Source organism: Motacilla alba, chromosome 22, assembly GCF_015832195.1.
Source record: "Motacilla alba alba isolate MOTALB_02 chromosome 22, Motacilla_alba_V1.0_pri, whole genome shotgun sequence".
Taxonomy (NCBI): Eukaryota; Metazoa; Chordata; class Aves; order Passeriformes; family Motacillidae; genus Motacilla; species Motacilla alba.
In genome coordinates this window covers 2,165,867-2,177,956 of record NC_052037.1, presented here as the reverse complement: position 1 = coordinate 2,177,956, position 12,090 = coordinate 2,165,867, and the positions used below count along the sequence as shown (strand labels likewise).

Genomic DNA, 12,090 nt, shown 5'->3' with positions numbered 1-12,090 from the left:
TAAAGGGTCAGCAGTGGTTTCCAACCAAGCCCTTGAGTGTAGATATACGCAGGCCAGTGCTCTAGCATGCATCAACCTCTAAAGGCACCAGATGGCAGCTGTCAAATGCAGAAATAATTCACTGAATCCATGAAAAGAACTCTTCTGGCCTCTGCCCACTGCCACAGCCTTGATTCTGGGCCCTTTGCAAAATAATGAAGGCAGTGCCAGAACTCCCCAGAGGGCAGCACTTCTTTCATTGCTGCAGGGATTTTTCAGAAGCTGTGGGGACATCTCTGTCTCCCTTCAAAGGTGTAAAGTCTTTTTTCCCTTGGCTTTTCAGACTCAGCAGATTCCCAGCGGCATCTTCAACAACACCCAAGTCATCATTGGTGGCCAGTCCCAAATTGTGACCATCAACAGGCAATGGCGTGTGGCCGTCATTGAGCAAAGGAACATCAGTGGGTCCTGGAAAACCATCTGGAACTACAACACGGTGAGTGCCACGCAGGGGGCTCCTTCACAAAGCGTCCATGGAGTCTGGCTGCTCGTACAGCTGGCCCATGGACAGCAACTGAATGAATGTTTGCAGTCCACAGTTTGGGGCACTAACACTCAGCATTCGTTATGGTTTCTTGCCCGACTTTATGCCAACATTAATTTGTGGAAGAAACTGAATTGTGAGTGCTGAATAATTTCCTTTCACAGGGCGTCATTGCAACCAAAGTCACCCAACAGAACGCCTGCTACATTTCCATCATGAACAGAAGCGAGATGCCCCGCTTTGATAACCTGGCCCGCCTGGCACAAGAGAGCAGGGTAAGATACCAAAGGAGCCGCAGGTTCCAGGCCCTGGTGATCATCGGTCCATTTCTTCATGTGATTTTTCTTTCTGGAGAACATTATTTAGTCACTAGTGGAAGACTTTCATTTCACTTAAGAGAAGTAATTTGTTTTAGGAATGCTTTTCCAAAAGAAAAAGGGGGCTGCATCATTTTCCTCACCACTTCCCCTGAGGATGCTGGCATCTGCAGCTTGCTGGGCCATCCTGTTCATTGTAGAACCCTTCCGTGCTTTTGTTGTGCTGCCATTTCCCCTCAAGTTCCCTAGACCTTGACTCCTGAAGAACACCTCTGCCTTTGAAGCTACCTTCAAGGCTTGCTAGTGGATCCACAGGCCCCGAGGGGATAAAAAGCTGACCCTAAAGGCAGTTGGGAATCAAACACAAGTCCAGAGTCCTCCTCCCAGACATAGGAACAGCCCTAGCAGGAACTAGCTCCCGGCACTGAGCTTGCTGAATGCTGGGTTTTGATGTTTAGAACCTGATTGGCGGTTTTGGAAGACCAACCAAGAGGATCACCTTTGTCGCCAATGGACTGGTCAACAACCTCTACTCCTATGGAACAGAGATCACGGCTATGTGCAGCGGACTCAACACCTACATGGCTACCGAAGTTCACAGTGAGTGCAAGCAAGAGATTTCTGTGTATTATTTTTCTGGCCTTATTTTCCCTCGGGGCGCGACTCAGGCACAGTTGCTGCTCTTCCACCTCCATACCCAAAAAAACCCTCCTGCAGAATGTCAGCCAATGTCTTAGGCATCAGCTCATGGGGTTTCATCCTTCCTTTTCCAGCCTACCAAGGACCCCAGCTGAATCTGGGATCATGCATTACCCTCGATGTCCTGAGAGTTGTAGAGCTGAAGTACTGCAATAGCAATTGGAATGGCAACTGGAACAACAACTGGAACAACAACTGGAACAGCAACTGGAACAACAACTGGAATGGCAACTGGAATGGCAACTGGAATGGCAATTGGAATGGCATCGGCAATGGCAACTGGAACAACAATTGGAATGGCATTGGCAATGGCATCTGGAATGACAATTGGAATGGAAACAACCAGTGGAACAACAATTGGAATGGCAATGGCAACTGGAATGGCATTTGGAATGGCAATGGCAACTGGAATGGCAACTGGAATGGCAACTGGAATGGCAATTTCCCGGTGAGAAAACCTTAGCCCTTAGATTTCTGGAAACAAATGGGGGGATCCCGAGCTACTGTCCAAAACCAACACTCATGCACTTCTTGCCTGGCATCTCCTCTTTTGAGAGGGTGCACATGCTGAAAGAGAGCAATGAGCGAGCAGACCTTGCCATCTAAGACCTTGAGCATGGACTTACTCAGGCCAGTGCTCTAGCATGCATCAACCTCTAAAGGCACCAGATGGCAGCTGTCAAATGCAGCAATGATACCCTGAATCCATGAAAACAATTCTTCTGGCCTCTGCCCACTGCCACTGCCTTGATTCTGGGCACTATGCAAAATAATGAAGGTGGTGCTGGGCAATTCCTGGGGGCCAGCACTTCTTCCATTGCCACTGGGCTTTTTCGGAAAATTTGGGGACACCTCTGTCTCCCTTCAAAGGTGTAAAGTCTTTTTTCCCTTGGCTTTTCAGTCTCAGCAGATTCCCAACGGCATCTTCAACAACACCCAAGTCATCATTGGTGGCCAGTCCCAAATTGTAACCATCAACAGGCAATGGCGTGTGGCCGTCATTGAGCAAAGGAGCTACAGCGGGTCCTGGAAAACCATCTGGAACTACAACACGGTGAGTGCCACGCAGGGGGCTCCTTCACAAAGAATCTTTGGGAGCCTGGCTGCTTGCACACCTGGCCCAGTGCTTGTGATTGCTCCTTTATTCTGGACATTTGGAGTCCATAATGGCGGGCAGTGGAACTCAGCATTGATTACAGTTTCCATCCCAACTTTATCCCAACATTAATTTGTGGAAGAAACTGAATTGTAAGCGCTGAATGCTTTTCTTTTACAGGGTGTCATTGCAACCAAAGTGACTCAACAGAACACCTGCTACATTTCCATCATGAACAGAAATGAGATGCCCCGCTTTGATAACCTGGCCCACCTGGCGCAAGAGAGCAGGGTAAGATACCAAAGGAGCCACAGGTTCCTGGCCCAGGAGATCATTGGGCCATTTCTTCATGTGCTTCTTCTTTCTGGGCAGCATCAGCTTGTGTCTTGTGGCAGAGTTTCCTTTCTCTCAACAGTGATGCATATGAGGAAATTATTGTAGGAATCCTTTTCCAAAAGAAAGAGGCTGCATTATTCCATCCCCCACGTACCCGGAGGATGTTGAGCTGTGCAGCATGCTGGGCAAACCCGCTCTTCGTGGAGCCCTTCAGTGCTTTCTTTGCACTGCCACTTCCCCTCAAGTTCCTTTCACCTTGACTCCCTTAGAATGAGCTCTGCCTTTGGAGCTCCCTTCAAGGCATGCTAGTGGTCCCACAGGCCCCCACACCAGGGATTAAAAGGCCTCCCGAAAAGCAGCTGGGAGTCAAACACCCAGCCCTGACTCATCTTTGCTGAGGAACACGCAGAGCAGGAACCACCTCTCTGCACTGAGCTTGCTGAATGCTGCTTTTTGATGTTTAGAACCTGATCGGTGGTTTTGGAAGACCGACCAAGAGGATCACCTTTGTCACCAATGGATTGGTCAGCAACCTCAACTCCTACGGAATAGACATCACGGCTATGTGCAGCGGACTCACCACCTACATGGCCTACGAAGTTAACAGTGAGTGCAAGCATGGGAATTCCGAGTCTTACTGACCTGGCCTTTTTCTCTCCTGGGCCATGACCCAGGCACAATTGCTGCTCTTCCACCTCAACACCCACAGAAACCAAGGGCTGCAGCCAATGGCTAAGGCATCAGCTCATGGGGTTTTGTCTTTTCATTTCCAGCTTTCCAAGGACCCCAGCTGAATCTGGGATCATGCATTACCCTCGATGTCCTGAGAGTTGTGGAGCTGAAGTACTGCATTGGCAATGGCAGTGTCAATTTCCCGGTGAGAAAACCTTAGCCCTTAGACTTCTTGCACCAAATGGGGGGGATCCCCGGCTGCTGCCACAGCCAACCCTGATGCGATTCTTACCTGGCATCTCCTCATTGAGAGGTTGCTGCTTGAAGGCTCAGGTGCTTTTAAAGGGGTAAAGGGTCAGCAGTGGTTTCCAACCAAGCCCTTGAGCGTAGATTATTGCTGGCCAGTGCTCTAGCATGCATCAACCACTAAAGGCACCAGATGGCAGCTGTCAAATGCAGAAATGATTCACTGAATCCATGAAAAGAACTCTTCTGGCCTCTGCCCACTGCCACGATTCTGGGCCCTTTGGAAAATAATGAAGGCATTGCTGGGCACTTCCTGGGGACCAACACTTCTTCCATTGCAGCAGGGATTTTTCGGAAGCTGTGGGGACATCTCTGTCTCCCTTCAAAGGTGTAAAGTCTTTTTTCCCTTGGCTTTTCAGACTCAGCAGATTCCCAGCGGCATCTTCAACAACACACAAGTCATCATTGGTGGCCAGTCCCAAATTGTGACCATCAACAGGCAATGGCGTGTGGCCGTCATTGAGCAAAGGAACATCAGCGGGTCCTGGAAAACCATCTGGAACTACAACACGGTGAGTGCCACGCAGGGGGCTCCTTCACAAAGCGTCCATGGAGTCTGGCTGCTCGTACAGCTGGCCCATGGACAGCAATTGATCGAATGTTTGCAGTCCACAGTTTGGGGCACTAACACTCAGAATTCGTTATGCTTTCCATCCCAAATTTATCCCAACATTAATACTTGGAAGAAACTGAATTGTGAGTGCTGAATAATTTCCTTTCACAGGGCGTCATTGCAACCAAAGTCACCCAACAGAACGCCTGCTACATTTCCATCATGAACAGAAATGAGATGCCCCGCTTTGATAACCTGGCCCGCCTGGCACAAGAGAGCAGGGTAAGATACCAAAGGAGCCACAGTTCCTGGCCCTGGTGATCATCAGTCCATTTCTTCATGTGCTTTTTCCTTCTGGAGAAGATGAAGAAGTCACGAGTGCTTGACTTTCCTTTCACTTATACGGAAATGTAGATGAGCAGTTTGTGGTAGGAATGCTTTTCCAAAAGAAAAAGGGGGCTGCATCATTTTCCTCACCACTTCCCCTGAGGATGCTGGCATCTGCAGCTTGCTGGGCCATCCTGTTCATTGTAGAACCCTTCCGTGCTTTTGTTGTGCTGCCATTTCCCCTCAAGTTCCCTAGACCTTGACTCCTGAAGAACACCTCTGCCTTTGAAGCTACCTTCAAGGCTTGCTAGTGGATCCACAGGCCCCGAGGGGATAAAAAGCTGACCCTAAAGGCAGTTGGGAATCAAACACAAGTCCAGAGTCCTCCTCCCAGACATAGGAACAGCCCTAGCAGGAACTAGCTCCCGGCACTGAGCTTGCTGAATGCTGGGTTTTGATGTTTAGAACCTGATTGGCGGTTTTGGAAGACCAACCAAGAGGATCACCTTTGTCGCCAATGGACTGGTCAACAACCTCTACTCCTATGGAACAGAGATCACGGCTATGTGCAGCGGACTCAACACCTACATGGCTACCGAAGTTCACAGTGAGTGCAAGCAAGAGATTTCTGTGTATTATTTTTCTGGCCTTATTTTCCCTCGGGGCGCGACTCAGGCACAGTTGCTGCTCTTCCACCTCCATACCCAAAAAAACCCTCCTGCAGAATGTCAGCCAATGTCTTAGGCATCAGCTCATGGGGTTTCATCCTTCCTTTTCCAGCCTACCAAGGACCCCAGCTGAATCTGGGATCATGCATTACCCTCGATGTCCTGAGAGTTGTAGAGCTGAAGTACTGCAATAGCAATTGGAATGGCAACTGGAACAACAACTGGAACAACAACTGGAACAGCAACTGGAACAACAACTGGAATGGCAACTGGAATGGCAACTGGAATGGCAATTGGAATGGCATCGGCAATGGCAACTGGAACAACAATTGGAATGGCATTGGCAATGGCATCTGGAATGACAATTGGAATGGAAACAACCAGTGGAACAACAATTGGAATGGCAATGGCAACTGGAATGGCATTTGGAATGGCAATGGCAACTGGAATGGCAACTGGAATGGCAACTGGAATGGCAATTTCCCGGTGAGAAAACCTTAGCCCTTAGATTTCTGGAAACAAATGGGGGGATCCCGAGCTACTGTCCAAAACCAACACTCATGCACTTCTTGCCTGGCATCTCCTCTTTTGAGAGGGTGCACATGCTGAAAGAGAGCAATGAGCGAGCAGACCTTGCCATCTAAGACCTTGAGCATGGACTTACTCAGGCCAGTGCTCTAGCATGCATCAACCTCTAAAGGCACCAGATGGCAGCTGTCAAATGCAGCAATGATACCCTGAATCCATGAAAACAATTCTTCTGGCCTCTGCCCACTGCCACTGCCTTGATTCTGGGCACTATGCAAAATAATGAAGGTGGTGCTGGGCAATTCCTGGGGGCCAGCACTTCTTCCATTGCCACTGGGCTTTTTCGGAAAATTTGGGGACACCTCTGTCTCCCTTCAAAGGTGTAAAGTCTTTTTTCCCTTGGCTTTTCAGTCTCAGCAGATTCCCAACGGCATCTTCAACAACACCCAAGTCATCATTGGTGGCCAGTCCCAAATTGTAACCATCAACAGGCAATGGCGTGTGGCCGTCATTGAGCAAAGGAGCTACAGCGGGTCCTGGAAAACCATCTGGAACTACAACACGGTGAGTGCCACGCAGGGGGCTCCTTCACAAAGAATCTTTGGGAGCCTGGCTGCTTGCACACCTGGCCCAGTGCTTGTGATTGCTCCTTTATTCTGGACATTTGGAGTCCATAATGGCGGGCAGTGGAACTCAGCATTGATTACAGTTTCCATCCCAACTTTATCCCAACATTAATTTGTGGAAGAAACTGAATTGTAAGCGCTGAATGCTTTTCTTTTACAGGGTGTCATTGCAACCAAAGTGACTCAACAGAACACCTGCTACATTTCCATCATGAACAGAAATGAGATGCCCCGCTTTGATAACCTGGCCCACCTGGCGCAAGAGAGCAGGGTAAGATACCAAAGGAGCCACAGGTTCCTGGCCCAGGAGATCATTGGGCCATTTCTTCATGTGCTTCTTCTTTCTGGGCAGCATCAGCTTGTGTCTTGTGGCAGAGTTTCCTTTCTCTCAACAGTGATGCATATGAGGAAATTATTGTAGGAATCCTTTTCCAAAAGAAAGAGGCTGCATTATTCCATCCCCCACGTACCCGGAGGATGTTGAGCTGTGCAGCATGCTGGGCAAACCCGCTCTTCGTGGAGCCCTTCAGTGCTTTCTTTGCACTGCCACTTCCCCTCAAGTTCCTTTCACCTTGACTCCCTTAGAATGAGCTCTGCCTTTGGAGCTCCCTTCAAGGCATGCTAGTGGTCCCACAGGCCCCCACACCAGGGATTAAAAGGCCTCCCGAAAAGCAGCTGGGAGTCAAACACCCAGCCCTGACTCATCTTTGCTGAGGAACACGCAGAGCAGGAACCACCTCTCTGCACTGAGCTTGCTGAATGCTGCTTTTTGATGTTTAGAACCTGATCGGTGGTTTTGGAAGACCGACCAAGAGGATCACCTTTGTCACCAATGGATTGGTCAGCAACCTCAACTCCTACGGAATAGACATCACGGCTATGTGCAGCGGACTCACCACCTACATGGCCTACGAAGTTAACAGTGAGTGCAAGCATGGGAATTCCGAGTCTTACTGACCTGGCCTTTTTCTCTCCTGGGCCATGACCCAGGCACAATTGCTGCTCTTCCACCTCAACACCCACAGAAACCAAGGGCTGCAGCCAATGGCTAAGGCATCAGCTCATGGGGTTTTGTCTTTTCATTTCCAGCTTTCCAAGGACCCCAGCTGAATCTGGGATCATGCATTACCCTCGATGTCCTGAGAGTTGTGGAGCTGAAGTACTGCATTGGCAATGGCAGTGTCAATTTCCCGGTGAGAAAACCTTAGCCCTTAGACTTCTTGCACCAAATGGGGGGGATCCCCGGCTGCTGCCACAGCCAACCCTGATGCGATTCTTACCTGGCATCTCCTCATTGAGAGGTTGCTGCTTGAAGGCTCAGGTGCTTTTAAAGGGGTAAAGGGTCAGCAGTGGTTTCCAACCAAGCCCTTGAGCGTAGATTATTGCTGGCCAGTGCTCTAGCATGCATCAACCACTAAAGGCACCAGATGGCAGCTGTCAAATGCAGAAATGATTCACTGAATCCATGAAAAGAACTCTTCTGGCCTCTGCCCACTGCCACGATTCTGGGCCCTTTGGAAAATAATGAAGGCATTGCTGGGCACTTCCTGGGGACCAACACTTCTTCCATTGCAGCAGGGATTTTTCGGAAGCTGTGGGGACATCTCTGTCTCCCTTCAAAGGTGTAAAGTCTTTTTTCCCTTGGCTTTTCAGACTCAGCAGATTCCCAGCGGCATCTTCAACAACACACAAGTCATCATTGGTGGCCAGTCCCAAATTGTGACCATCAACAGGCAATGGCGTGTGGCCGTCATTGAGCAAAGGAACATCAGCGGGTCCTGGAAAACCATCTGGAACTACAACACGGTGAGTGCCACGCAGGGGGCTCCTTCACAAAGCGTCCATGGAGTCTGGCTGCTCGTACAGCTGGCCCATGGACAGCAATTGATCGAATGTTTGCAGTCCACAGTTTGGGGCACTAACACTCAGAATTCGTTATGCTTTCCATCCCAAATTTATCCCAACATTAATACTTGGAAGAAACTGAATTGTGAGTGCTGAATAATTTCCTTTCACAGGGCGTCATTGCAACCAAAGTCACCCAACAGAACGCCTGCTACATTTCCATCATGAACAGAAATGAGATGCCCCGCTTTGATAACCTGGCCCGCCTGGCACAAGAGAGCAGGGTAAGATACCAAAGGAGCCACAGTTCCTGGCCCTGGTGATCATCAGTCCATTTCTTCATGTGCTTTTTCCTTCTGGAGAAGATGAAGAAGTCACGAGTGCTTGACTTTCCTTTCACTTATACGGAAATGTAGATGAGCAGTTTGTGGTAGGAATGCTTTTCCAAAAGAAAAAGGGGGCTGCATCATTTTCCTCACCACTTCCCCTGAGGATGCTGGCATCTGCAGCTTGCTGGGCCATCCTGTTCATTGTAGAACCCTTCCGTGCTTTTGTTGTGCTGCCATTTCCCCTCAAGTTCCCTAGACCTTGACTCCTGAAGAACACCTCTGCCTTTGAAGCTACCTTCAAGGCTTGCTAGTGGATCCACAGGCCCCGAGGGGATAAAAAGCTGACCCTAAAGGCAGTTGGGAATCAAACACAAGTCCAGAGTCCTCCTCCCAGACATAGGAACAGCCCTAGCAGGAACTAGCTCCCGGCACTGAGCTTGCTGAATGCTGGGTTTTGATGTTTAGAACCTGATTGGCGGTTTTGGAAGACCAACCAAGAGGATCACCTTTGTCGCCAATGGACTGGTCAACAACCTCTACTCCTATGGAACAGAGATCACGGCTATGTGCAGCGGACTCAACACCTACATGGCTACCGAAGTTCACAGTGAGTGCAAGCAAGAGATTTCTGTGTATTATTTTTCTGGCCTTATTTTCCCTCGGGGCGCGACTCAGGCACAGTTGCTGCTCTTCCACCTCCATACCCAAAAAAACCCTCCTGCAGAATGTCAGCCAATGTCTTAGGCATCAGCTCATGGGGTTTTGTCTTGTCTTTTCCAGCTTTCCAAGGACCCCAGCTGAATCTGGGATCATGCATTACCCTCGATGTCCTGAGAGTTGTAGAGCTGAAGTACTGCAATAGCAATTGGAATGGCAATTGGAATGGCAATTGGAACGGCAACTGGAACGGCAACTGGAACAACAACTGGAACAACAACTGGAACAACAACTGGAATGGCAACTGGAATGGCAACTGGAATGGCAACTGGAATGGCAATTGGAATGGCATCGGCAATGGCAACTGGAACAACAATTGGAATGGCATTGGCAATGGCATCTGGAATGACAATTGGAATGGAAACAACCAGTGGAACAACAATTGGAATGGCAATGGCAACTGGAATGGCATTTGGAATGGCAATGGCAACTGGAATGGCAACTGGAATGGCAACTGGAATGGCAATTTCCCGGTGAGAAAACCTTAGCCCTTAGATTTCTGGAAACAAATGGGGGGATCCCGAGCTACTGTCCAAAACCAACACTCATGCACTTCTTGCCTGGCATCTCCTCTTTTGAGAGGGTGCACATGCTGAAAGAGAGCGATGAGAGAGCAAACCTTGCCATCTAAGACCTTGAGCATGGACTTACTCAGGCCAGTGCTCTAGCATGCATCAACCACTAAAGGCACCAGATGGCAGCTGTCAGATGCAGGAATGATACCCTGAATCCATGAAAACAATTCTTCTGGCCTCTGCCCACTGCCACTGCCTTGATTCTGGGCACTTTGGAAAATAATGAAGGTGGTGCCGGGCACTTCCTGGGGACCAGACTTTCTTCCATTGCCACTGGGCTTTTTCGGAAAATTTGGGGACACCTCTGTCTCCCTTCAAAGATCAAATTTCTTTTTTCCCTTGGCTTTTCAGTCTCAGCAGATTCCCAACGGCATCTTCAACAACACACAGGTCATCATTGGTGGCCAGTCCCAAATTGTGACCATCAACAGGCAATGGCGTGTGGCCGTCATTGAGCAAAGGAGCTACAGCGGGTCCTGGAAAACCATCTGGAACTACAACACGGTGAGTGCCACGCAGGGGGCTCCTTCACAAAGAATCTTTGGGAGCCTGGCTGCTTGCACACCTGGCCCAGTGCTTGTGACGGCTCCTTTATTGTGGACATTTGGAGTCCACAATGGGGGGCAGTGGAACCAAGCATTACTTATGTTTTCCATCCCAAATTTTTGCCAACATTAATTTGTGGAAATAACTGAATTGTAAGTGCTGAATGCTTTTCTTTTACAGGGTGTCATTGCAACCAAAGTGACTCAACAGAACACCTGCTACATTTCCATCATGAACAGAAATGAGATGCCCCGCTTTGATAACCTGGCCCACCTGGCACAAGAGAGCAGGGTAAGATACCAAAGGAACAGCAGGTTCCTGGCCCCGGAGGTCATTGGGCCATTTCTTCATGTGCTTTTTCTTTCTGGGCAGCATCAGCTTGTGTCTTGTGGCAGAGCTTCCTTTCTCTCAACAGTGATGCAGATTAGAAATTTATTGTAGGAATCCTTTTCCAAAAGAAAGGGGCTGCATTATTCCATCCCCCACATACCCGGAGGATGTTGAGCTGTGCAGCATGCTGGGCAAACCCGCTCTTCGTGGAGCCCTTCAGTGCTTTCTTTGCACTGCCACTTCCCCTCAAGTTCCTTTCACCTTGACTCCCTTAGAATGAGCTCTGCCTTTGGAGCTCCCTTCAAGGCTTGCTAGTGGTCCCACAGCCCCCCCCCGCTAGGGATTAAAAGGCCTCCCGAAAAGCAGTTGGGAGTCAAACACCCAGCCCTGACTCATCTTTGCTGAGGAACACGCAGAGCAGGAACCACCTCTCTGCACTGAGCTTGCTGAATGCTGCTTTTTGATGTTTAGAACCTGATCGGTGGTTTTGGAAGACCGACCAAGAGGATCACCTTTGTCACCAATGGATTGGTCAGCAACCTCAACTCCTACGGAATAGACATCACGGCTATGTGCAGCGGACTCACCACCTACATGGCCTACGAAGTTAACAGTGAGTGCAAGCATGGGAATTCCGAGTCTTACTGACCTGGCCTTTTTCTCTCCTGGGCCATGACCCAGGCACAATTGCTGCTCTTCCACCTCAACACCCACAGAAACCAAGGGCTGCAGCCAATGTCTAAGGCGTCAGCTCATGGGGTTTTGTCTTTTCATTTCCAGCTTTCCAAGGACCCCAGCTGAATCTGGGATCATGCATTACCCTCGATGTCCTGAGAGTTGTGGAGCTGAAGTACTGCATTGGCAATGGCAGTGTCAATTTCCCGGTGAGAAAACCTTAGCCCTTAGACTTCTTGAACCAAATGGGGGGGATCCCCGGCTGCTGCCCACAGCCAACCCTGATGCGATTCTTGCCTGGCATCTCCTCATTGAGAGGTTGCTGCTTGAAGGTTCAGGTGCCTTTAAGGGGTAAAGGGTCAGCAGTGGATTCCAACCAAGCCCTTGAGCGTAGATTATTGCTGGCCAGTGCTCTAGCAAGC

The 12,090-nt window shown here is 49.5% G+C and overlaps 1 protein-coding gene across 1 annotated transcript in view; it reads left to right on the top strand.

Moving 5' to 3' along the window:
* The window catches only part of LOC119710769, a 28,898-nt gene that overhangs the window by 7,712 nt on the left and 9,096 nt on the right, over nucleotides 1–12,090 (top strand). The window contains exons 12-34 of the mRNA XM_038160168.1: nucleotides 688–798; nucleotides 1,299–1,440; nucleotides 1,614–1,987; nucleotides 2,441–2,593; nucleotides 2,816–2,926; nucleotides 3,436–3,577; nucleotides 3,745–3,848; nucleotides 4,309–4,461; nucleotides 4,674–4,784; nucleotides 5,295–5,436; nucleotides 5,610–5,983; nucleotides 6,437–6,589; nucleotides 6,812–6,922; nucleotides 7,432–7,573; nucleotides 7,741–7,844; nucleotides 8,305–8,457; nucleotides 8,670–8,780; nucleotides 9,291–9,432; nucleotides 9,606–10,015; nucleotides 10,469–10,621; nucleotides 10,844–10,954; nucleotides 11,465–11,606; nucleotides 11,774–11,877. Of these exons, the coding sequence (XP_038016096.1) occupies nucleotides 688–798; nucleotides 1,299–1,440; nucleotides 1,614–1,987; nucleotides 2,441–2,593; nucleotides 2,816–2,926; nucleotides 3,436–3,577; nucleotides 3,745–3,848; nucleotides 4,309–4,461; nucleotides 4,674–4,784; nucleotides 5,295–5,436; nucleotides 5,610–5,983; nucleotides 6,437–6,589; nucleotides 6,812–6,922; nucleotides 7,432–7,573; nucleotides 7,741–7,844; nucleotides 8,305–8,457; nucleotides 8,670–8,780; nucleotides 9,291–9,432; nucleotides 9,606–10,015; nucleotides 10,469–10,621; nucleotides 10,844–10,954; nucleotides 11,465–11,606; nucleotides 11,774–11,877 (3,753 nt within the window). The remainder of the gene's footprint in view (nucleotides 1–687; nucleotides 799–1,298; nucleotides 1,441–1,613; nucleotides 1,988–2,440; nucleotides 2,594–2,815; nucleotides 2,927–3,435; nucleotides 3,578–3,744; nucleotides 3,849–4,308; nucleotides 4,462–4,673; nucleotides 4,785–5,294; nucleotides 5,437–5,609; nucleotides 5,984–6,436; nucleotides 6,590–6,811; nucleotides 6,923–7,431; nucleotides 7,574–7,740; nucleotides 7,845–8,304; nucleotides 8,458–8,669; nucleotides 8,781–9,290; nucleotides 9,433–9,605; nucleotides 10,016–10,468; nucleotides 10,622–10,843; nucleotides 10,955–11,464; nucleotides 11,607–11,773; nucleotides 11,878–12,090) is intronic.